The sequence below is a fragment of the Medicago sativa genome, chromosome 6 (assembly GCF_051527215.1).
Source record: "Medicago sativa cultivar Bolivia chromosome 6, Bolivia_mono, whole genome shotgun sequence".
Lineage (NCBI taxonomy): Eukaryota > Viridiplantae > Streptophyta > Magnoliopsida > Fabales > Fabaceae > Medicago > Medicago sativa.
The window spans coordinates 60,723,221-60,747,405 of record NC_140754.1 but is presented as its reverse complement, the minus strand read 5'-3'; the positions used below and the strand labels follow the sequence as shown (position 1 = coordinate 60,747,405).

The 24,185-nt window shown below is 35.2% G+C and overlaps 1 protein-coding gene and 1 long non-coding RNA gene across 3 annotated transcripts; one reads left to right on the top strand and one right to left on the bottom strand.

Annotated features, from left to right (window-relative positions):
• Positions 1-6,164: 6,164 nt before the first annotated feature.
• Positions 6,165-10,370, top strand: LOC146916049 (uncharacterized). Of its 2 annotated transcripts, XR_015014860.1 has the most exons (6): positions 6,165-6,611; positions 6,963-6,991; positions 7,204-7,269; positions 8,866-8,973; positions 9,076-9,141; positions 10,024-10,370. It is a non-coding gene; the product is annotated as an uncharacterized LOC146916049 (long non-coding RNA). The 2 variants fall into 2 exon arrangements; XR_015014861.1 differs by lacking the exon at positions 6,963-6,991 and having other exon boundaries at positions 6,166-6,611.
• Positions 10,371-15,072: 4,702 nt separating this feature from the next.
• On the bottom strand, positions 15,073-22,374 carry LOC146916048 (uncharacterized). Its single transcript, XM_085721525.1, has 9 exons — positions 19,739-22,374; positions 18,877-19,555; positions 17,644-18,499; positions 17,264-17,523; positions 16,981-17,184; positions 16,807-16,899; positions 16,549-16,653; positions 15,741-16,094; positions 15,073-15,473 (listed from the first exon to the last, which is right to left on the bottom strand). Exons 1-9 carry the CDS (start codon positions 22,264-22,266, stop codon positions 15,300-15,302), a joined length of 5,253 nt encoding a protein of 1,750 aa, XP_085577651.1. The 5' UTR covers positions 22,267-22,374; the 3' UTR covers positions 15,073-15,299.
• Between the last annotated feature and the right edge of the window lie 1,811 nt (positions 22,375-24,185).

Genomic DNA, 24,185 nt, shown 5'->3' with positions numbered 1-24,185 from the left:
AAGTGTCTCAATAGAGAATGGTGGAGGTAGAGGTATCCGGAGAAAGAGTAGTAACAAGTCAAAGTCTAAATGCTTTAACTGTCACAAGATGGGTCACTTCATGAAGGATTGTCCGGAGATTAATCCTAACTCCGCACAAATTGTCTCTGAGGGATATGAGGATGCAGGTGCTCTGGTGGTGTGTTGTTTGGAGGATGTAGAAGGTGATGTGTCTCACCTTGAGAGTGATGCCTAGTGGAGCGGTGTTCATCTGGAGAGACGTTAAACACTCAACATCAGCCTAGAGAGGCGGTGGTAAGAATACTCATGATCAGTCTGGAGAGGCGGAGGCAATAATACTCATGATCTACCTGTTGAGGTGGAGTATCAAGGTTGAAGACATAGTGGGATGTACACATTTGATAGTTGAGAGGTTGGAAGCTCAACTTGAAGTGGGAGTTGACCACACTGGTAATGATATGACTATGGAGGACCTTGGGTGCTATGCTCTAGTGGTGAGCAAGGGATTTCTTCATGAAGACGGAAAACATTCCGGAGGTTGAAGAATGTATAGCAAGGCTTGCGGGATTACTCTATAAAAAGACCAAGGGTGATTGGATGCAAGGAGACCTTCAAGGAAGCAGGAGATGTCCTGTGCTGAAGAGGTTAAGGAGAATGCTTATGGAACTACCTAAAATTCCTAGTGTAGTTGGACTACAAGGACCTTCGAGAAAGCGGAAGATATTCCGATGGCTGAAGGGGTTAAGGTGTGTACTTGTGGAAATACCTTAAATTCCTTGAGTAGTTTGGACACAAGGATCTTTAAAAGGGAGGAAGGCATTCCGATGGTTGAAGAGGTTAGGGTGTAAACTTGTGGAGCTACTTGGTGTAGTGGGAAGCACGGGAAAGAGCAGCAAGGCGGTTGATGGTTTGGCATTATCACAACTTTAGAGTCAAGGTGGAGATTGTTGTGAAAGTGACTCAAAATTGGAATTCTGGAATCAGAAAATCGGTGGCCGATTCTCAGGGCTCGGTGGCCGATTTTGCACTCTGTTTTTTGGCCTTTGTCTCGACGATTTTCGGTGGCCGAATGGATGTATTCGGTGGCCGATTTTGACAGCAGGAAATAAAACAGAAACGTATTTTCGGGCCTAGATTTGTTCCAGTTTTATGAGGGTTACTTTTGCTATAAACATAGACATTGTATCAGTGTAAAATTTGAGATAGAGGGGGTTGAAACAAGGTATAGAAATCAAACTAGGGTTTGTATAGAGTTTGCTCTTGGGAACAAACACTAGGGTTTGGTTTATTCACCTTGAGAAACACTATTAGGATTGAGTCTCTTGGTCACGGGAAGAGATTGGGGCTTTGGGTTAAATTAGGCGGGAGACTTATTCTTGTAACCTATTGATATCTCTTTTGTAAAGTTACTCATCATTATAGTGAAACGGAGGGCTGCTCTCTCCCCTAGAATAGGTCAATTTGGACTGCACTGGGTCTACAAATTCTTTTTTGTTCTCTCTTTCTTTCTCTCGCTGTTTTCTACTTTGGATTGTGATTATAACTTACATGCACTTGTTTGGTTGCTTGATTATTCCTTGTTCCACACATAGAGTTATTTATTGGTGTGATTTTTCATCGAATTCACAATAATTGGTGCCCACCGTGGGGCAAGGGTCAAAGGATAATCAAGTACCATGAGTTCGAAGTGGGATATTGAGAAGTTTACCGGAGATAACGATTTTGGGTTATGGAAGGTAAAGATGGAAGCGGTGTTAATACAACAGAAGTATGAGAAAGCTTTGAAGGGTGAGGGTTCGTTACCGGTCACGATGTCACGAGTGGAGAAGACCGAGATGGTAGACAAGGCCAGGGGTGCCATTGTCTTGTGCCTCGGGGATAAAGTTTTAAGAGATGTAGCGAAGGAACCAACCGCGGCATCAATGCGGTCAAAGTTAGAGTCTTTGTACATGACAAAGTCTTTAGCTCATCGACAGTTCCTAAAGCAACAACTCTACTCATTCAAGATGGTGGAGTCAAAGGCCATCATGGAGCAACTTACGGAGTTCAACAAAATCCTTGATGACTTGGAGAATATTGAGGTGCAACTTGAGGATGAAGATAAATCTATACTCTTGTCGTGTGTTCTATCGAAATATTTTGAATCGTTCAAAGATACCATGCACTATGGTAAAGAAGGTACCGTTACCTTGGAAGAAGTTCAAGCGGCTTTGAGAACCAAGAAGTTGACCAAGTCCAAGGACTTGAGAATTCATGAAAACGGTGAAGGCCTAAGTGTCTCAAGAGGGAATGGTGGAGGTAGAGGTATTTGAAGAAAGAGTGGTAACAAGTCAAAGTCTAAATGCTTTAACTGTCACAAGATGGGTCACTTTATGAAGGATTGTCGGAAGATTAATCCTAACTCCGCACAAATTGTCTCTGAGGGTTATGAGGATGCAGGTGCTTTGGTTGTGTGTTGTTTGGAGGATGAAGAAGGTGATGTGTCTCACCTCGAGAGTGATGCCTAGTGGAGCGGTGTTCGTCTGGAGAGACGTTAAACACTCAACATCAGCCTGGAGAGGCGGTGGTAAGAATACTCATGATCAGTCTAGAGAGGCGGAGGCAATAATACTCATGATCTACTTGTTGAGGTGGAGTATCAAGGTTGAAGACATAGTGGGATGTACACATTTTCTTGTTGAGAGGTTGGAAGCTCAACTTGAGGTGGAGTTGACCACACCGGTAATGATACGACTATGGAGGACCTTGGGTGCTATGCTCTAGTGGTGAGCAAGGGATTTCTTCGTGAAGACGGAAGGTGTTCCGGAGGTTGAAGAATGTATAGCACGACTTGTGGGATTACCCTGAAAAAAGACCAAGGGTGATTGGATGCAAGGAGACCTTCAAGGAAGCGGGAGATGTCCTGTGTTGAAGATGTTATGGTGAATGCTTGTGGAACTACCTAAAACTCCTAATGTAGTTGGACTGCAAGGACTCTTCGAGAAGGTGGAAGACGTTCCGATGGCTGAAGAGGTTAAGGTGAATGCTTGTGGAACTACCTAAAATTCCTAGTGTAGTTGGACTGCAAGGACCTTCGAGAAGGCGGAAGATATTTCGATGGATGAAGGGGTTAAGGTGTGTACTTGTGGAACTACCTACAATTCCTTGACTTGTTTAGGCACAAGGATCTTCAAAAGGGCGGAAGGCATTCCGATAGTTGAAGAGGTTAGGATGTAAACTTGTGGAGCTACTTGGTGTAGTAGGAAGCAAGGGAAAGAGCAGCAAGGTGGTTGATGGTTTGGCATTATCACTAATTTAGAGTCAAGGTGGAGATTGTTGTGAAAGTGACTCAAAATTGGAATTCTGGAAGCAGAAAATCGGTGGTCGATTTTCAGGGCTCGGTGGCTGATTTTGCACTCTGTTTTTTGGCCTTTGGTTCGACAATTTTTGGTGGCCGAATGGATGTATTCGGTGGTCGATTTTGACAGCAGGAAATAAAATATAAACTTATTTTCGGGCCTAGATTTGTTCCAGTTTTATGAGGGTTACTTTTACTCTAAATATAGACATTGTATCAGTGTAAACCTTGAGATAGAGGGGGATGAAACAAGGGTTTAGAAATCAAACTAGCGTTTGTATAGAGTTTGCTCTTGGCAACAAACACTAGGGTTGAGTTGATTCACCTTGGGAAACACTATTAGGATTGAGTCTCTTGGTCACGGGAAGAGATTGGGGCTTTGGGTAGAATTAGGCGGGAAACTTATTCTTGTAACACATTGATATCTCTTTTGTAAAGTTACTCATCATTATAGTGAAACGGAGGGCCGCTCTCTCCCCTAGACTAGGTCAATTTGGACTGAACTGGGTCAACAAATTCTTTTGTGTTCTTTCTTTCTTTCTCTCACTGTTTTCTACTTTTGTTTGTGATTATAACTTCCATACACTTGTTTGGTTGCTTGATTATTCCTTGTTCCACACATGAAGTTATTTATTGGTGTGATTTTTCATCGAATTCACAACAACGGTCGTGCTCAGTTTGGCATGGACCGTGCCTGCCTTTGAAAGCAAAACATCAAAAAGGGCAGCAGTTTGGCATGAACTTGGGCAACAACCGTCGTGCACAGGTTGGCATGAACTTGTGCAGGCACAAACCATGCCAAGCTTCCTGGAATTTGCACATGGTTGGGTAGTAAGGGCGCATGGCCTGGGCTTTGTCAGGCACGGCCGTGCCAGATATTCTTGCATAAAATCTTCATATTTTTGGTCTCAATCAACCCCAAATCATGCTCTAGATCCTTCCTTTCCTTAACCATGCTCAAAACCCTTTCTTTTTCTCCAAGACTCAATCTTTCACCATATTTGTTCCTGAAATTAAATAACAGACAAATTGACGTACCAAAGTTCTAAAAAGTAATTAAAAACAAATAAAATCTAATAAAACTAAATACTTAAAACCAACTAATTATTGACTTATCAATAGTGACAAGTGAATGGATTCTATGGTGGAGGATAAGATGTCCTTGAAGAAAAATCAGACATGGAAGCTTGTTCTATTTCCTACTAAAAGGGTTATCAATTATAAGTGAGTGTATCACAAAAAATCTATAATAACATTTGAAAATTGAAACTGAAGTGCTTTTATCAAATAAGTTGAGAAAAGTTTTAATGAACCAATGTTGAAAAAACCAGATCTGCTCCTATTCTTTGAATGGAATCCCTTTGTCAATAGGTTGAATAATACAATTAAGAAGTATACAAAAGACCAATGTAGGGAAACTGCAGGTTATAGTCATATTAATTAAATCAAGAAAGAGGGTGAGACAAACAGAAGACAAAATAGTAGGCTGGACATTTTGCAAGGATTTCCCCAGCCCCAAAATACAATAGATTTTACGGATAAGAAATTAAAATTCTTCTCTTGTTAACATGGATGTCGTGAGTTTGTTCACAAATTCATCCTTTTTATTTTTAACGAATTTTCATTATATCAATGTACTCTATCAATTTGGATGAATGAATATCATTTATTTTTGTCAAAAAAAAGAACAAAAACATAATGAATACACAAATTCAAAAATCTTTCACAATGTTATTTTATAAGTTAACAAAAACGAATGAAAAAAAGACAAATCCAAACCAAAAATTTGTTAGTGCCAGACAGAAGAATTGACTCAAATAGAAAGAGAATGGATATCTTGCTGCACAAAGAGAAAACCCAAAATAGAAAGGAAAAAAAAAACGTGTCTACGGATAGAGAATAATTTGAATTGTTGTATTGAGAATCTTTGAAATGCTAACAAATCCAGAAACTCCCAAATGCAAATGATGGGTCTAAAACCCAAATAAGGAATATGATAATCCAGAAACAATGTATTTTGTATACTTTACAGTTTACGAAGTTCTGTACTTTGATGTTTCTAAAGTCATTTAGTTTGTCCGTCCATTCAATGAATCACAATCAAGAGAAATGCTAGTACCACATATTTTAACACAGATTCTCTTTGATTGGTTACAATTTACATGACCTACTAAATTTATATGGGACCCACAATGTTTGGAGGGATTCATGTGAGTTTCAACCGATTAAATAGAGTGTGTTGGAAAATGTATGTTAAAATTTTTGTTGCTAAAATTCTTCGATTAATAAATAACTTTGATGATATTACATAAAATTCTTTTGGCACACCTTGTGCTGGGAGAGTTGCTTGTTTGGTGTTTAATATATTCCATTTTTTATTGTTAAAAAAAAAGTTTTAGAGAAATGGTCCCCTGTACGCATTTGGTTGAGTTTTTATTCATTTGTGGTGTCTTTTATTTAATTCTTTAAGTGTCCTTTAAATGTCCATATCTTTTTTGAACATTTTTATGCATTGTGTCTTTATTTGACGCTTTTCTTTTTTGAACATTTTTATATCATTCACTAGTAGAAAATATACATTTTACATCATGGGTTAAAAGAGTTTCACATCAGTCGATTACATACCAGATGTCAAAGGTAACTCTGAACTTTATAACATGGTTTTCACATCAGCGGAGAGGAATGTCTGAGGGGAAAAATAACTGATAAAGAGTTTTCACATCAGTGGCTATAATACCTGTAGAGAAAAAAACGCGGTGGCAATTTTGTTATTTTGGTGAGTTCTACCTGTAGAGTAAAAGTCTTTTGTATAACATTTTTCTTTTCCTCTTCTCTGAAAACACGTATCCCATTCTCCTTTTCCTCTTTTGTACAACACAAACCCTAAACTCTTCCCAAAACATAGAGATCCCTTTTCACTTTTGTCTCACCTGTTTCAAGAGATGCACATCGACTCTCGATCGTACGGTTCACGGATTTCAGAATCAATCTTCTACCCCCGCTACTGTTCACATTTCTTCTACCTCGTACTGTTCGCGCTACTGTTCACGGTTCTTCTACCTCCGGCGGTGTACATATCTGTTTTTGTTGATTTCGATTTAGTCAAATTTGAATCTAATTTTGGGAAAGTAGGTTATATTTTGATTTTGATTTGGTTTATTGTGAGTTTACTAATTTACACGTTTATTGTGTAGATCCAGTACTCAAAGTTGAAACTTGAAGATTCATTGCTAGCTTTATCAAAACTCAATCAGCTCCTCCTACCTTATCTATTGTAAGTTGTTTATTTAATTTAATTCATTATTTGATTTACTAATTACCTGGTTAATTTGATTAATTCTAGGCCTGTTTGTTAGGGATTATAAAAAAGAGGATTTTAATGTTTAATAATTTTAAGTGAATTGATTTTTAGTGTGTTTGGTTTTGTGATGATAAAAATTGATTTTGAGTGAAGTGATTGGACATAAAAATGAGTTGAATTATAAAAAATAAAGGTATCAAAATGAGTTGAATTCATAAAGTGTATATAGCCTATCCTTGTTAATTTCTCATTGTTGTTTATGCTTCAACAATCTCTCTGTAGTTTTAACAATATCTGCATTTACCTTTATTTTCATAAATACAGGACCAGGAGCTCCATTTGTTTTCAATTGTGTGAGTTTCTTTGTTTTCTTGTATTGCTTAGGGAAGAAAATTAGTTATCATCAAGCATCACCCTTCTGAGTTTTGGAATAATGTTCATGCATTCAATGTTTGTACTTGTAGTTAATCCAACTAAACGAAGCCTTAATAAATGTGGTGATCTCATTTGCATTCTGTAACATTTCTGTCCCATTAATGGTGTAAAGGGAATTTTATTATTGTAGGTGGTTGAAATTGGCAAAGGAAGCAAAGTTAAGTATGAACTGGACAAGAAAAGTGGACTTATTAAGGTATCATTTACATTCTTCCCAATTGTTGTTGTTGAATGAAGATAAATTAATGGTTTGAATACGTTGCTGCTACGTTGGGTTCTTTAGAATTTTAATTAACCAATTTGTGCTATCATGAACTGAAAAGGTGCGTGTTTGTTGAAGTTGCAATACGCTACTACTAATTGCCTTCTGTTATTGGATAATTGTTTGTTTTGGTCGCTAGCTATAGGATCAATCTTTTTGTTCTTGAAGTAAATAAACTACTGTTATTGATCGCAACTTTTACATCACACTTTTTGAAATAAATTAAGTCCTCAAGATGAGTCTAGCTATGATCCATTCTCATCCTTTACCTAGTTGTTGATTTTTATGTATAGAAAATTATTTCTTTTTTGTAAATAAAACCAGGTTTGGTGTATTAATTAATTACACATGGGTATGGCATGTTGAATTCATAGAAAGAAAGGAACAAGCCGTCCCATTAGTTGTTAGTGCTATCACAAATTATTTTTTGTTTATTTTCTTCTTGAATTTAGAAACTATGAAGCTGAGTAAAGAGTTGTATCTCATTAAAAATTGTATAGCCTGATGTTAGTACACTGAAGGTAATCTTTATAAGATCAAACAGGGCACCTCTGTACAATCAATTTAGTTCTTTTCAATTTGTTGAACCATGACAGCCATGTGCAATGATGAATCTATTTCTTGTAAATAAGTATAATATGATCTAGAATTTGTCCCTGTAGATAAGTATATCTCCTGATATGATTTGTTTTCAATAATTAAGAGAGAATATGTGGCTTTCAACTAGCTAGCCTACTTGGGTTAGATTGAAAAGGTAGTAATGAATCTAGATAATGTGCAGGTGGGCACTAACTGAAGTTAATTGGTTTTCCTTAAAAATTAGAAACTATCATTACATGAGATTGGTTGGCTTAAATGCAATTGATATATTGTTTTTAATAAGAATGACTTACATATTTGAAGGCTTGTAGTTGTTTTTGCGTGGCTTAGCTAGCAAAATGTCAAGGATAAAAACCCAAGTACTTCCATGTTGCTATATTTTGTTAGTTGTTTGGTCATTAATATACAATCATATAGTTCCACTATTTTTTTTTTGACAAGAATATAGTTCCACTATTATTATGCGTAGGACTCCTATATCTGATTTTTGACAGTGTGATTTTTAAAGTTGTCAAACTCATGCTAATTGCCATGTCACTTTGAATTCATGTAGTATGATTGAAGTATAATGAATTAGATCTGTGAGTTGATGTTGTTGTGTTGAATTTATACTTGCTAAGTGTAGGTGTGGTGATTGCGTGTGTTGAATTATGTTGATGAATTAGAAAAATGAATTATTTCGGGGTTTAGAGCGTTACACGATACATGTGAGTCTAACATGATACCAACACATGTGATTGCATTCAGTCACTTTTATTTTTTTAAATCATTTGTTATGTATCTTTGTCGGTGCTCAATAGTTATTGAGCTATAGGATGTTTCACTGTTTTTGTGTGTCCTGCTTTATGTAGATAATGCTTTGGTTTTTGGATGTAAAATTTGTGTTTGTTTGCTCTGAAGCATAGCTAACAAATGGGCTGATTAACTTAGGTTGATCAGATTCTTTACTCATCAGTTGTCTATCCACATAACTATGGTTTTATTCCAAGAACCCTTTGTGAAGATGAAGATCCCTTGGATGTCCTAGATCTGATGCAGGTAATAATGCTTGAAGAACTTATTTTGAAGCTAGTTTATGGAAATAGTTGTTTATTGTGAAATTTGCAGCTGTATTTAAATTGAAACTTGTGTTTTGAATAGGAGCCTGTGATACCTGGTTGTTTCCTTCATGCCCGTGCTATTTGATTGATGCCTATGACTGACCAGGTAAAAGTTGTTTACCACTACACGCGCTCGTGCACACATATGCATGTATGGTAGCATGTATGCTATTGAATTTGCTATTGAATTATACTCCAACTCTATGTGGCTGTCCTGTGATTTGAAATGATTGTACCTGATATTTTATATGCAATAGTGAAATTCATGTCAGTAACATTTTAATCCCTCATACAATTTTAGCTTAAGAGTAATAGGAGTATATTTCATTGAACCAATGAGGATAAAAGTAAATGGTGCAAGGAAAATTGTTGCATGCATTTGGCAACACCATTAGAGCGATCGACTTGAAAATATATGTCATGAACCAACTCATAAGCTTAAGCCGTAGTTGAAGTCATACAAATGTTATAGTTTGTGTGCTTGAAATATGAACAATGTATGTATACTTAGTTGTATTCAATTATTTTTATTAGAATAATGAAATCATCAAGGATCAAACTTTTGTCAACTTAATCATAGAGACTCTGACGCCAAATTATAAACCAAATATTCTAGAAGCTTACTTTATTAGTTGCTTCCCACTTGGAGAATTGGTACTCTTGTCTTCAATAACAAATGTTGCGTTGAATATGAAGCTCATATGTTTCTAGTGTCTTAATCCTAGTTTAGTAGATTTTTTGACAACTTAAATTAAACTGCCACAACTACGGTTCAAATCATATTCTTAGTGTTTATTCATTTATTTATGTGATGAAGAATATGCTAGATATTATCTCTACTAATATTACTAAGTCTAGGATTGAGGTATTTTAATTTGTAGAGAGATTAGAAGTTTGACCGGACTTGTAGTTGTCTTAATGCGTGGTGGTTTGGATGTGTGAAGTGCGTTTCTGCAGACTTTTTCAATTGAACTTTTTTTTTTTGCAGCTGGAAATTGATTCTGATGTGGCTGAGATGAGATGATATTGCCGGTGCTTATGGCTTAGATGTGGCTATGCCGGCATATATACAATGATGATTTTACTGTTGAATTGTTTTTTTTGAAAATATTCTGCCCAAAGTTGTTATATGGTTGAATGTTGATATTGGAATATTCCTAGCTATATTGTACTCATATGCTTTTTTTATATATATACTGGAATATTGATGTTGAAAGTTGATGATTGATTATGTAATATCAAATTAGATAATATAATTTCCTTTTTGGCATTAAAATTATCCATATTTGTTTTCATTTTATTAATATAAAAGAAAAGAGCAGGTGTCAAGCTTAATTGTTAAACCATTTAAAAAAAATAAAATTGATTTCCCAACAGTGGTTTTGAGAACTGATGTGAAATATACATATTTTACTTCAGTGTCATATTATAGCTGATGTAAAAACCCCATTATTAAATTTTAAAGTGCGTCTATTACAACAGTGGAAGAGAGACCTGATGTAGAAAATAAGATTTCACATCTGTCCAAACCTGATGTGAAAGGATGTGGACTTACCACATCATATCACTTTACATCAGTTGCCACCTGATGTAAAAACGCATTTCCAACTGATGTAAAAACTCCGTTCTGTAGTAGTGATTGTGTCTTTTTTGACACTTTTTTATATCATTGTATCTCTTCTTTTTTCATACACTAAAATTTTTGAACACGATTAATGCTCATGGTATCCAAATCAGAAAATAAGACTAAAAGTTGGAGTTCATGATGTGATATGTTAATGAGAAATTTGGAACAAGGCCTATGTAATGGAACTAGGTTGATAATCATAAAGATTGAGAGATATATTATGGAAGGAAATGTGGTAACAAGAAGTAACATTGGTGATAAGGTGTATATACGTATACTATCTTTGCACCATCTGATATAAGAATTCTTTTTAAATTTCAACATAGACAGTTTCCTATATATGTGTGTTTTGCAATGACCATTAACAAAAGTCAAGGGCAGCCACTAAAACAAGTTGGCATATACCTTCTACAACCTGTATCCTCGGATGGTCAACTTTTTTGTAGCAATATCAAGGGTTACCTCAAGAAATGGTCTGAAAATTTGTTGATAGATGAAGACGATGTTTGCATTGATAGTACTTCGAATGTAGTGTTTAAAAAATATTTCCGAAATGTGTAGACACAAAAAACTTCAATTACTATTGAATTTAAAGTTATGACATTTGAATATTAAGTTGGAACTATAAAATGTCATGTTGCTTTTCCCAACTACATTTACATTTGTATATGACCTATGCGACAGTACGGGGGAAAAGTCTAGTATAATATAATAATCGTAGACTTACACCATCCAACATATAAAAAAGTAAATTCTAACTCAGCTAGGGTAGGAGGCCTATTTAACCCTTCCGACCTATAATGTGTGATGACAAATTTGGAAAATGCACCAAATTGTTTAAGTAACATAGTAGTGTTATTATCGTCTCTACATAGATTGTTGACTAGTCAATTTACTAAATTTTTTATGAAAAATGGTAATTTGGGGGGAGTTTGCAATATTTGTTTTTTTAGGTGAAAAAGTAAATAAGGTTTGTTGATTCAAAGTTTTAGCGGCAATTAGGATTCTTCGAGTCCCTCAACCTCATTGTTGGATTAATGCAAAATTCCTACCAATTATCACCTAAGGAATATGTAAATGATGTTTAACCTTGTAGGAAGAAGATTCCCGTCCTTTTAGATGTACGATCCTTCTATATCAGATATAACCTGAGTTGTAAATCCATGGACTTATCCTCCCATCGGTACATGACTCAAGAATGTCATGTTGCTTCTCAATATCATTTTAAGGGACTTCTCCTCGCACAAACTCTAGATATTATTTATTTTTTTGTAGTGTTGAAAAGAGTGAGAAATAGACGCATTTTTAAGCACATGGAAGACCATTTACAGTCCTTAAGTAAAAAGGTTAAGCTTCAGTCTTTCTAGTAGTTTAAATCGAAATACCTTACTTTTGATTTTAATTATCGGTTTTGGACGCTTAGTATTATTCTCTACATAACTGTTGTAACTTAGCTTGTTTCCTTTCTAGTTTTTTTTTTTTGAAGAGACTAAAATGAAATATATTACCACGACATTGGCCCTCCTAGCACAAGGAATGCTTAGGAAGAAACACCAATAAATACAGAGAAAGTATCAGTAATATTTACAAGGCACCACCACTTGCCAAAGAAAACAAAACAAAGAAAGAATACAAAATTATCCTACACCGAGAATGGTAAACGGATTAAGCCACCAGCGATGATCATTGAAGGGAAGAGAAACGGCCCTCACCCTCAACCACCTAAAAGTGACCGCCTTAATCTTGTCCACCACATGAGGAATAGGACTTTCTAAAGTATTAAAAATTCTATTGTTTCTTTCTTTCCATATTTCCCACGTTGTTGCAAACCAGATAACCTGTAATAACAATTGCCTTGACTTAGCAGCACCGCCAATATGACTAAATTGAATGAAATGATTTGCCACATTAGCAGGCACAACCGCAGAAACACCAACCCACCGATAAATATGGTTCCAAACAGAGCCAAATAAATTACAGTGTAAAAATAAGTGAGAAGATGTTTCGACCAAACCACAACCTCCTACACACGATTGAGCATCAAAATCAATGATTTGCCGTCGAAAAAGATTGTCCTTGGTCGATAATCTATCACGGAACAGCCGCCACGCAAATAACACCACCTTCAAAGGGACGTCCTTATGCCAAAAAACAGGAACTGGACCTCAGAGGCAATATGAAACTGATCATTCAAAAACTTGTAAGCACTACCAACTGTGTACATGGTAGAAGAATCCAACCTCCACAACCATCTGTCATTCCTAGTAACCTGCAAATTAATATTTTCAAGTAATAACATAAGTTCCCCTACCAACTCCTCCTCCCAAGCAAACAACCTCCGTCTCCAAAGCCACACTCCACCATCTATCCCCCACCCTAAATTACACATCACTGACACTGTCGCCTCCTTCAACATTGACAAATCAAATAATCTCCTAAATCTATCCCTAAACGACACACCGTCCACCCAAGCATCAGTCCAAAACAGAGTATTAGTACCGTCCCCAACATCGCGACTAACATGACTATTGAACCAGACATCCTCACGCAACAGACCTATGTCCCTCCACCACAGGGAACCATCACGGCCCCCTTGACATAAACGACCATCATCCACACCGTAACGCGCCGACAACACCCGATACCACAAACTATCCCTATCTACCAGCAACCTCCAACACCACTTTGCTAGTAAAGCAGTGTTAAACTCCCTAATTCTCCTTACCCCCAAACCACCAACCTCCTGACTCCGACAAATAGACTGCCAATCAACCCAAATAATTTTCCTGTGGTCTACACCCCCCCCCCCCCCCCCAAAAAAAATTATTAAAAATAGATTCAATACTGGAGACAATACCTGATGGAGCCTTGAAAAAAGAAAGAGCGTATACAGGCAGAGATGACAGGACATACTTCAACAAAACCAGGCGGCCTCCCAAAGACAAATACCTCGATCTCCAACCCGACAGTCTAGAATTAATACGACCAATGAGAGGTTCCCAAAACGATAATCGACGAGCGTTACCACCAATTGACATACCAAGATACATGAATGGAATAGACCCAACCTTACAATTTAAGACTACCGCTGCCTCAGACAACCAGGAACCTGGAACATTGACCCCTACCAACATACTTTTAGAAAAATTCACCTTTAACCCAGACATTTCTTCAAAAAGCAATAGAATAGCTCGCATAGATCGAATGTTGGCCCACGATTTTTCTCCCAAAATTAATGTGTCGTCTGCAAATTGCAAGTGCGATACTACCATGTTTCCTTTCTTGTTGGTTGGCTTTTTTGCAATTGAACTATACACTTATTAACAAGCAAATTCATTAAAATATTTAAGAATAAAATTATTATTAATAATCCTACGTGCAAGCAAATTCTTAATTTTTTTAATAAAAACTGAAACAAAAAATTAACTTGTACGTGCTTTAAAAGATAAAAGATTTAAATGAAAAAAAAATATTTAAAGGATTTAAGGTGTAACATCTAGAAAGATGTTTGGTACTTGAAAAAAGAGATAAATTCATTAAAATATGTGCTTTGTTAAGTTCTTTAATATACCAAGTTTTTGTTACAACATTTATATAAATATAATCAGATCATATAATACAAAACATATTCTAACTATGACGTTGACTGCGAATCGGTAATGAAGAAGCTCTGCTTTGAATTGTTGTCGAGTAATCTGAACATATTTTTCAATTATTCAACGTCAAGCTAAATCTGAAAACACCACTAAAATATAGTGAAAACAAAGACTCAATAACATAAAATATAAAATGTAATTTGATGTTCCAACCATGCCTGGTGCACTAGGTATAAAGAAAATTCAATCATCAATATTACTAAATAGTAAATTCTTATAACTATTAAACATATTATCAACACTACAACATTTTTCGCCTTAGGCAACGACCGAAAACGGTGGCTAGAACCCCGATAACCGTTGCTTAAACGTTTAGGCCACGATTTTACAGGCATGGTATATACGCCCGTTGCCTATTCAATATGTCACGGTTTTTTGTACTTTAGGCAACGGCATGACCAATCCATTGCATTATTGGGAATAGGTCACAGTTTAAGAGGTTCTTTTAGGTCACGGTTTCAACTTAGCAATGCATGAAAATCGTGGCAAAAACATGAAAACGCCACGGATGTATTGAAACAATTTGTTTTAACCGTGGCATAAAATGTAAAAACAAGCCACAGTTTTGAACAGATAAGACATATATAACTTTGCCTGTAGTTTAAAAAATTGTTGCCTATAGTGTAAAAAACCATACCATATTGTTTTAATCCACTATAATTATATTAACAATTAGAGTCATACATCTTTATACTCTTTTTTTTTTTTTCATTTATAGAGTGCAATGATATTATACTTTATGCAATATTATCAATTAGATAAATCTCATAAATTGTTCATATACCTTAAAGTACTTAATAATGACATCTCCGTACATTCATTCATAAATTCAAAAGATTATAATCTAAAAGATTAATAACAATAGGGTTACCAAACATTAATGTAGACTTCCAAAATACATCAAAGTTTTATAACTAATTATAGTGAACATTATCTCATTACAAAAAACAAAACATAATATTCCATCTTTTCATGCTTGAATCATGGTTGGTCTTCACCAAATTCATCAAATTCTTCAAGTTGGTCAATATCATTAAAATCATCATCTTGGGGCTCATTTTGAGGATCATCATATTGATCATAAGGATCATCATCATCTTGAGGGTCTTGATCATCTTGAGGATCAACATCTTGATCATTATCTTTGTTTCTAACCTAAAATTATGAAAGTAGTAATAACAAAGTAAAATAATCACCAACCAAAAAAATGACACTTTAAACTTTCATTTATATTTTAATAAAATGGATAAACTAGGTTCATATTTAATCTCACTTTGATCCTTAGCTAATGAACAAAATCTAATACATCTACTTCAAATATAGTTGAATATCCTAACATCAAATTCATGATATAAATATATCATCATTCAATTATAACTTAAAAAGTTGAAACAACAAGAACACAATGTTATTAATTTATACCTTTTGATGAGTAGGAGCGTAGGTTGATGTCGATGAATGTGGTGCTGGACTATCACCATTGGGTAAAACATGTCTCAACATATTATCTACATCTTCTTCACTTAAATGCGGGTTATTTTGCATGTATATGTTTTTCAAAAGTGATTGCATTGCTCCCATCTTCTGTGACATTTCGGCTATTTGACCATCATATTGCCTTTTCATTAAAGCAATTTCAGCATTTCTCTTTAACATTGATGGTGTGGCAGTTCTTCCAAAACACCGCACTCTACCAGGCCTTTCTTTCCCAAGCAATGACTCAAATGTTTGTTCTCCAGCTTCAGTTGAAATTTTAATCGATTCTTGAAGTTTATCCTAATATCAAACATAGATAGATTAAATTGTTGGTAGTTGTTGGCTGAACATAACTTTTATTTAAACAACAAATATTATTCACGACGAATAACTTTTGAATCGGAAAATAAAAACCAGCACAAACAGTAGCCCAGGTAACAAACCAATTAAGCTTATTCACCTAAACATGGTCTACTCACGCATACACCTGCATAACAGCCAGCACTGAAACAGACAGAACTATACGGGACACACCAAAACAGAAGGGAGCTAAAAGAGGAGAGAAGCAACACTGAGAGTAAAACAAAAAATGGCACCATGAAACAAGTACTAAAGCTACTGCAGAAAAACATAGCAGCCATCAGCACCCACCCAAACCACCAAAAACGCCATCCCCTCACCGAATCTCAAACCAACACACATACAGAAAAACGATCTAAGAGAACATATCATATGATGGAAAAATTTAACTTACAATTGCATCTTGTGTTTCTGCATCCAATTGTTTTCCTTTTCGGCCTTTTCGAGTTTCAATGAACATCTCAGCTTTGGTTACTTCTTCTCCATCCTTCTTTTCTCGCTACATTAGTAATCATATATTGAAAAGAAAAATACTACTTAACAAGATATAGAAGAAATGATAAAAATATAATAAAAATGAAATACTAGTTACTGAAGTCCATAAAACAATCCAAATTACAAAAACAAAAAACACATAATAAAAATATCATACCAATTTTGCTCGAATTCTAGCAAAGTTTGTTGATCCCACACGATGCATAAACTTTTGTTTTTTCCTATTAGCTGCATTTTTTTCGCTAATGGTCTGCAATACGAGAAATGATATCGCTATCTACTATATCAACATTTTTTTGAAATGACATTATTGAGTTAAACACTACCTTACCTGGACATTACTATGTTTCCAAAATATCAACAGTTTTCTGAAATGACATTCAGATATGCAATCAGGACGGTTTTTTAATCTTTCCTTCATAGTGGGATACTTCAGATAATGATCTCTCTTGATAAAACATTTTTGTCGTCTCCAAGCATCATTAATGCGGGAAAACACTGCTTTCTCTCCTTCAATAGGAATATTGAACCTCCTCTACAAAAAAAAGAAATTGTCATCACACGTCGATAAATATTTTATCATTGAAACAAATATGAAATTTTACTTCCCATACATTAATATATCTCCATAAACGCTCCTTGCGAGTCATATTATCCTCTTTTTCTTTCAGCAAATCTTTGAAGTTCGTATGGATCAAGGGACAAAGAGTAGAATTCCTTGCTATAGTTCCAAGGAAATTTCCCACATCTATAACAGTTTTATCATCGGGTCCAATTATCTCTCCTTCATTGTCTAGAGTAACATCTTGACAATATTCTCTTGCATATATTTCTAAACATCGTGTTGGTCCTCGTGTTTTTTTCTTAGTTGCCCCTGTTTTGACATCAAACAAGATAATGTAATATTAAACATCACACATTACAAACACATATGATTAACAAAAGAAATTAACATTAAATCATTTTCTTGATCTTAAATAAAATAAAACATCACCATTTGCTTCAGCAGCTTCCTCACAGTCCGCATTTTCTTGTTCTTCCATAACGATGTCTCCTTCATCTTCAACTAAATTTTGCATCTCCCTCTCAACATCTTTCCCTTTTTCTTTAAGAAATCCATCAATTGACATTGATGGACACAAAGGGGTTCTTTTTGTCTTCTTGCTACCATTTTCCTGCCTTACCATTGACTCATCTTGAGCCACCGCCCTTTTCCTAGGCTGCTCCCTTGCCCTTGAAGTGTCATTTTCAGATACTTTCTTGTTTTGTAGCTGTTCCTTTGTCTTTGAACTATCATTTCCACCCAAATTGGTTTTCACAGTTTGTTGTCTTGCCGCTGATACACCTTCAATCATTTTTGTTTTCATTAGTTGTCTCTTTGGATCTTGAATCTGCGTAGGTGTCAGACCTCTACCTTGAGCCGAAGATTGGCCCTTTGGATTTTGGCTTTTAGAAACCAAAGATTGACCTTTGTGTTTTTTCAAGGATACTTCCATTTCTACACTCCTTTCTGAAGAAATCTTAGGTTGATTCCTACTTGCATTGTCAGACACTTTATTCTTTAGTTCAGGCTCCTTGTTTGAATTCAAATTTGTTTTGGAGGTTGTTGCAAACATAGATAGCTTGAACTGGTTATTAGTTGGTGGATGATTTGGCTTGATACTAGGAGCTTCAACTTCAGCTATACGTGTCTTAGTTTGTCCAAGATTGGCCATTCTATCCTCACGCTTGATTTTGTAACTCTGTAGCAATTCAGCACTTGACTTTACCACCGGAAGCTCAAAACTAGAACCATCCCTTTGACCCTTCACATGAGAATTCATATTTTTCTTCTGTGTTTCCTTTTTCATTTTTCCTGCAGAAAAATAAAAAGAATGGTCAATCTGAACTGAAAAACAATGGTCAATCTGAACAGAAAAAAAGGTCAATCGGAACATAGAAACAAATTGAGGGATACTCAAAACAACCATCAATTGAAAAGGACAAACAAAAATAAACCTGATTATGCATCAAAATAAAATAAAGATTAATTTTACAATCTAAAGATTTCATTTAAAATATAATGAGAAAGATATTGTTTGAACATAAAGATCTCATTTACAATTTAATCAAAAGGTAACTCATGTTACATCAAAGTATTGAGTTTAACAAAAGATAATTTAAAAGTCTTCTCAAGGTACTAGTCCTCATCGGAATCATCTTCATCTCTTGTTTCTTCCATAGCAACCGGAGGTATCTCATCAATTGTTCCAGGTATATCTTCCCTCACCCAATTCAATTCACCATCAAACAGATCACTTTGATAAGCATTGTGGGCCATTAAATCTGATGGGTCCCCCATACTAAATAAATCTCTAGGAACTGTTTGCATAGCATAATGCCTATTTGCATCAAGTGGATCTTGGACATAAAAACACTGTTGGACTTGAGAAGGTAGCACAAAAGAATCATTTTGGCAGCACTTTTTGTTGAAATACACAAATGTTGCATATTTTTCTTCTACAACCTCAAACCAATCACATTTAAACAACACAAATTTAAACTGATCATAATAGTCTAACTCAATTATATCAGTAATTGCTCCATAGTATGTGACAGCTTCTGTCTTAGGATTTTCATCCTTAGAGCTTGCAAAACTTGGAGTCAATGAAACCAGAGTTACACCCGAATTTTGAGTTTTACGTCTTGATTCTCGTTTCATAGTATGGAATCTATATCCATTAATGATGTAACCAGACAACCTTTTTGCTATATCGCATGGACCTCTAGAGAAATGTTTCAGCTGAATTGATACATCATCTTTTAAGGCTCGAGTTTTAAACCATTCACTAAAATCTTGGCTTTGGGTTTTGGCTTTGATCCACTTTGGTCCTTTGGTTTGACTATGAACAATATCATCATGCTCCCTACAAAGATAACTTATTATCTATTAGGAAAAAAACTACCCAGAAAAAACACTATGCTCCCTAGAAAGATAACAGCATGTATATATATATATATATATATATATATATATATATAAATATATGTGTGTGTGTGTGTGTGTGTGTGTGTGTGAGAGTACAAGGACAATTGAACCATTATGATACCTGATGTATGGGTCAACTTCATCACAATTGAACAAGAGGTATCGATGGGCTTGGGATTTTGTAGTTGAATCTAGAAAAAATGGTTTGCCATTTTTCTTCCCTCCTAAAGGACGACCAATACATGAAAAGTAATCGGATAAATCCACATCACATAAATCACTGATATCATGATTTCGACTCTTTCTGTTCAACCTTGTGTCTACACTCTTATGCACATATCTTGAGCAATATGTCACTGCTTCTTCAACCACATACGCCTCAGCAATAGAACCTTCAGGATGAGCTCGGTTGCGGACATACCTTTTAAGTTTACATAAGTTTCTTTCTGTGGGATACATCCAACGGAATTGAACAGGACCACCTAATCTAACTTCATTTGCCAAATGAATAGGCAAGTGAACCATTATGTCAAAAAAACTAGGAGGGAAAATCATCTCCATTTGGCAAAGAATTTCTACAATCTCTGCTTCTAAGAAATCCAAATCTTTGACTTGAATAACTTTTTTACATAGAGATCGAAAAAATAACCCAAGGCGAATTAAAGGTTCAGCCACCGTATTGGGTAAGGTGCTTCTTATTGCTACTTGTAATAAGTAATGTAACATGAAATGTGCGTCATGACTCTTATAGCCAAATATTTTCTTATTACTAACTTGAACACAGTTTGAAATGTTTGATGCGGTCCCATCTGGTAATTTTGCAGCCTTCAAAACATCACAAAAAATAGTCTTCTCATGTGCACTCAAAGAAAAACAAGATTTAGCAAACTCTGCACGACCTCCACCAATCTCTCTTGGATGAAGTTTCTTTCTAATTCCCATATCTTGCAAATCATATCGAGCCTTAATGTGATCTTTTGTCTTCCCGGATATGTCTAAGAGAGTACCAATAATACTATCACATATATTTTTTTCAATGTGCATCACGTCAAGATTATGACGTAATGTATTTTTAGCCCAATATGGTAACTCAAAAAATATTGATTTCTTCTTCAATGGCCCATCAATTTTCTTCTTTCTCTTCTTGCCAAAGTTATTCCTAAAACCTTTTAATTTTTTTGCAATTTCTGTCCCTTTTAACCCACGAGGTGCTGACCTAAGTTCTTCTTTTCCATTAAAGGACCTTTTATTAGACCTCCACGCATGGTCCATTGGTAAAAATGTACGATGACCCATGTAGATTGTCTTGCGACTGTTTTTCAAGTAGATTGAGTTACTTTTGCAATTACAACACGCACATGCAAACTTTCCTTTGGTGCTCAAACCCGATAACATAGCATACCCGGGATAGTCACTAATAGTCCATAAGAGTGCTGCACGAACTTTAAATGATTGATTCTTTGAGGCATCATATGTATCTACTCCTAATTCCCACAACTCCTTTAACTCTTCAATCAATGGTTGAAGATACACGTCAATGTCGTTCCCCGGTGAATCCTTCCCAGGTATCAACAATGACAACATTGTATATTCAGATTTCATGGATAGCCAAGGCGGATAGTTGTATACTACCATCATGACAGGCCATGTGCTATATGATGTGCTCATGGTTCTGAATGGGTTGAATCCGTCACTCGATAAGCCAAGTCTTATGTTACGAGTTTCAGAAGCAAATTCAGAATGAAGTCTGTCAAAGTCCTTCCATGCTTGGCCATCAGCCGGATGCCGCAACTTTCCATCCCTAGAGCGTTCTTCATCATGCCACCTCATTGCAGCGGCTGTCTCTGAACACATAAATAGCCTTTGAAGTCGAGGAATCAATGGAAAATGTCTCAAAACCTTTGCAGGGACATTATAATCATACTTTACTTGCTCAGGAGACTCGCCTTCTACTTGAGGGAACACCTTCCATCTTGAAGCTTTACAAATATTGCAAAAATCATCATTCTCATGATCTTTCCAAAATAACATGCAATCATTTGGACATGCATGAATTTTTTTGTAATCAAGACCCAAATCACTAATCATCTTCTTTGTTTTGTTAAAAGATTCAGGAATATTTAAATCTGGAATCGCTTCCTTCAATAATTCTAAAAGGGAAGTGAATGATACATTGCTCCACCCATGCAAGCACTTCAGCAAGTAGAGTCGAATTATGAAAGATAAAGTAGAGAATCCTTTGCATCCTGGGTATAGCTCTTGTTTTGCCTCGTTAATTAAATTATAGAACTTTCTAGCATCCTCATTGAGACCCTCGTTGTTCCCTTCTTCTATCACATTTATGAATCTGTCATATAGTAAGCCACCAATGTCATCGTGATCATTTGTGTCCTCATCAATTTCCATAGGCGAAGGGATATCCTCTCCGTGGTTTACCCAAACATCGTATCCTTTTACAAAACCTGCAGCAATTAAATGATCGCGAACCACGTTCCTTCTTGCCCATTTACCATTTGCACAGTCAGCACAAGGACAAGAAATTTCACGCCCTTGAGGTTTTCCTTTGGTATACGCAAAATCCAAAAATGACTCGACACCTTTTCTATACTTTTTCCAATGTCTTGGGAGTTTAGTCCACTCTTTGTCCATCCTTTAACTAATCTAATTCATAAAAAATGTAACTATAATATACTATACGAAGATATATTATAATTATAATATACTAGTCGAGAGCACATGTTTACATACACAGTGTCTTAAAAACATATGGATAACTTTTTTGAAGATTAGAATAGTGGTCACCGCTTACCTTTGAAGAAAAGCGCGTGTTGAGAAGAATAAAAAACAGGAGACACAATTAGCAACCGAGAAGAACGACGTCACCGGAATGAAAATTACGGACTTGACTGTGAAAATTAACCTGTGAAAATTGAATGTTAAAAGGGGGTATCAGCAGGTCAACAAGGGAAAAAATGGTTAAATAAGGTAAAATCCACTAACAAATTGGTCAGTAGAAGTAGTGTGTGTTAACAAAAATTGATTAAGAAAAGTATTGTCTAGTAGAATTGAGTAAACTCAAACAATATAGCTTACCAATAAAATTTGAATTAAAGGAGTGTTCAAAAATAAACACTCAATAGAGTGTGTGTGTGTGTGTGTGTGTGTGTGTGTAGAAAACAAAAAGTAATATATAACTATTCGTTTGATTCTTCTTTTTTAAGAAAATTAAACTATTGGTTTTTTTCAACTATTGTTAGACATATGTGGGTCATATATAGGTGATAAATTTTGCACCCAGTTTGGTTGGTGTTATATATATTATCAAGTTAATCAATTTCTACCAAGTTATTTTAAAATCGGCAGTGTTAATCAAGGCTTTTCTATACCCACTTGAAATCTTAAACATCAAGAGAGGGACTAGTTCAAGGACACACTTAATCAAATTATCAACTAACAAGAAAAAACATGCCAAAGAAAAATAAAATAATTAAAAGGAATGTATAAGTGCAATACTCTAATATTATTATAATTAAAAAAACATAATGATAACAATGAAACTATCATGATTATAGTTCACTACCACCTATCATTATCCACAACAGCAACATTAAACCAACGTCATCCTACCTTTTTCTTTCCTTTCAATTCCAAAGTCTTTCCCAATATAATCCCATTGCCTTGTTATAACTTTACTATATATATTTCTCTTGCAGACTTGTTAGTTACATTGTTAATTAATATTCCTTATGACAGAAAACTATAAATCAATGAAACTTCATATAGAAATAGAGTGGTGTCTCCCAAATAATGTTACAGAAATTTCATGTATGGATAACCAACCAACAGTGGTGATTGAGAAAGTGAGCAAAAGGGTGCATTTACTAGGTTTCATGTTACAAAATGGTGTCTCTAAGAGTAACAGAGTGATATAAGACATGCAAGAAATGATGAAGAGAGGAAAAAACATAGGGAAAGAACTAAACAACGTGATGGTGAAGAACTAACTAAATCCATTACTCATAATCACAAAACACATTACTGATGAAAAAACTCATTTAACAATCACAAAATCCTTAATTTTAAACAAATAACAAACCCTAACAATGATTTTATAACATAAAATACATTACCCATAATATAAATTGATTAATTACTTAATCAATTTAGTACAAATTGGGTCAAATGAAAAAATCCCAAATTAAAAACCCTAAAAATGAAATTTGAAAGAGAGAGACAAAGAGAGAGAGAGAGAGATGGAGACCTGGGCTCATTGTGATTCGTCAGTTAATGTTCTGAAGATTCAAGTGAGGTTCTGAGTGAAGAATGGTGAAGAGTGAAGATCGAGAGTTCGCAGTTCGCAAGAGTGAAGAGTGTTCTGAAGCTGCGTTTGTTCTTTTTGAAGTACGTATTCACGTTTTTGTTTTTGAGGTGTTAATGTATTTTCCTTCTTAATGTTTATTATTATATTATTATTATTATATTATTAATATAAAAATATAGAGAGTCTCAAAAAATAGAGGGAATCTAAAAAAATTAGAGGGAGGTTTGGCGGGCTATGAAATTTTTTA

Excerpts from the sequence above, each read along its gene's own strand:
- LOC146916048 (XM_085721525.1), bottom strand. The coding sequence starts at position 22,266 with ATGGACAAAGAGTGGACTAAACTCCCAAGACATTGGAAAAAGTATAGA. Across the intron at positions 16,654-16,806 it reads CTAGAATTCGAGCAAAATTG|CGAGAAAAGAAGGATGGAGA; the intron begins GTATGATATTTT and ends TTACTAATGTAG. Across the intron at positions 15,474-15,740 it reads ACGCTCCTACTCATCAAAAG|GTTAGAAACAAAGATAATGA; the intron begins GTATAAATTAAT and ends TCATAATTTTAG.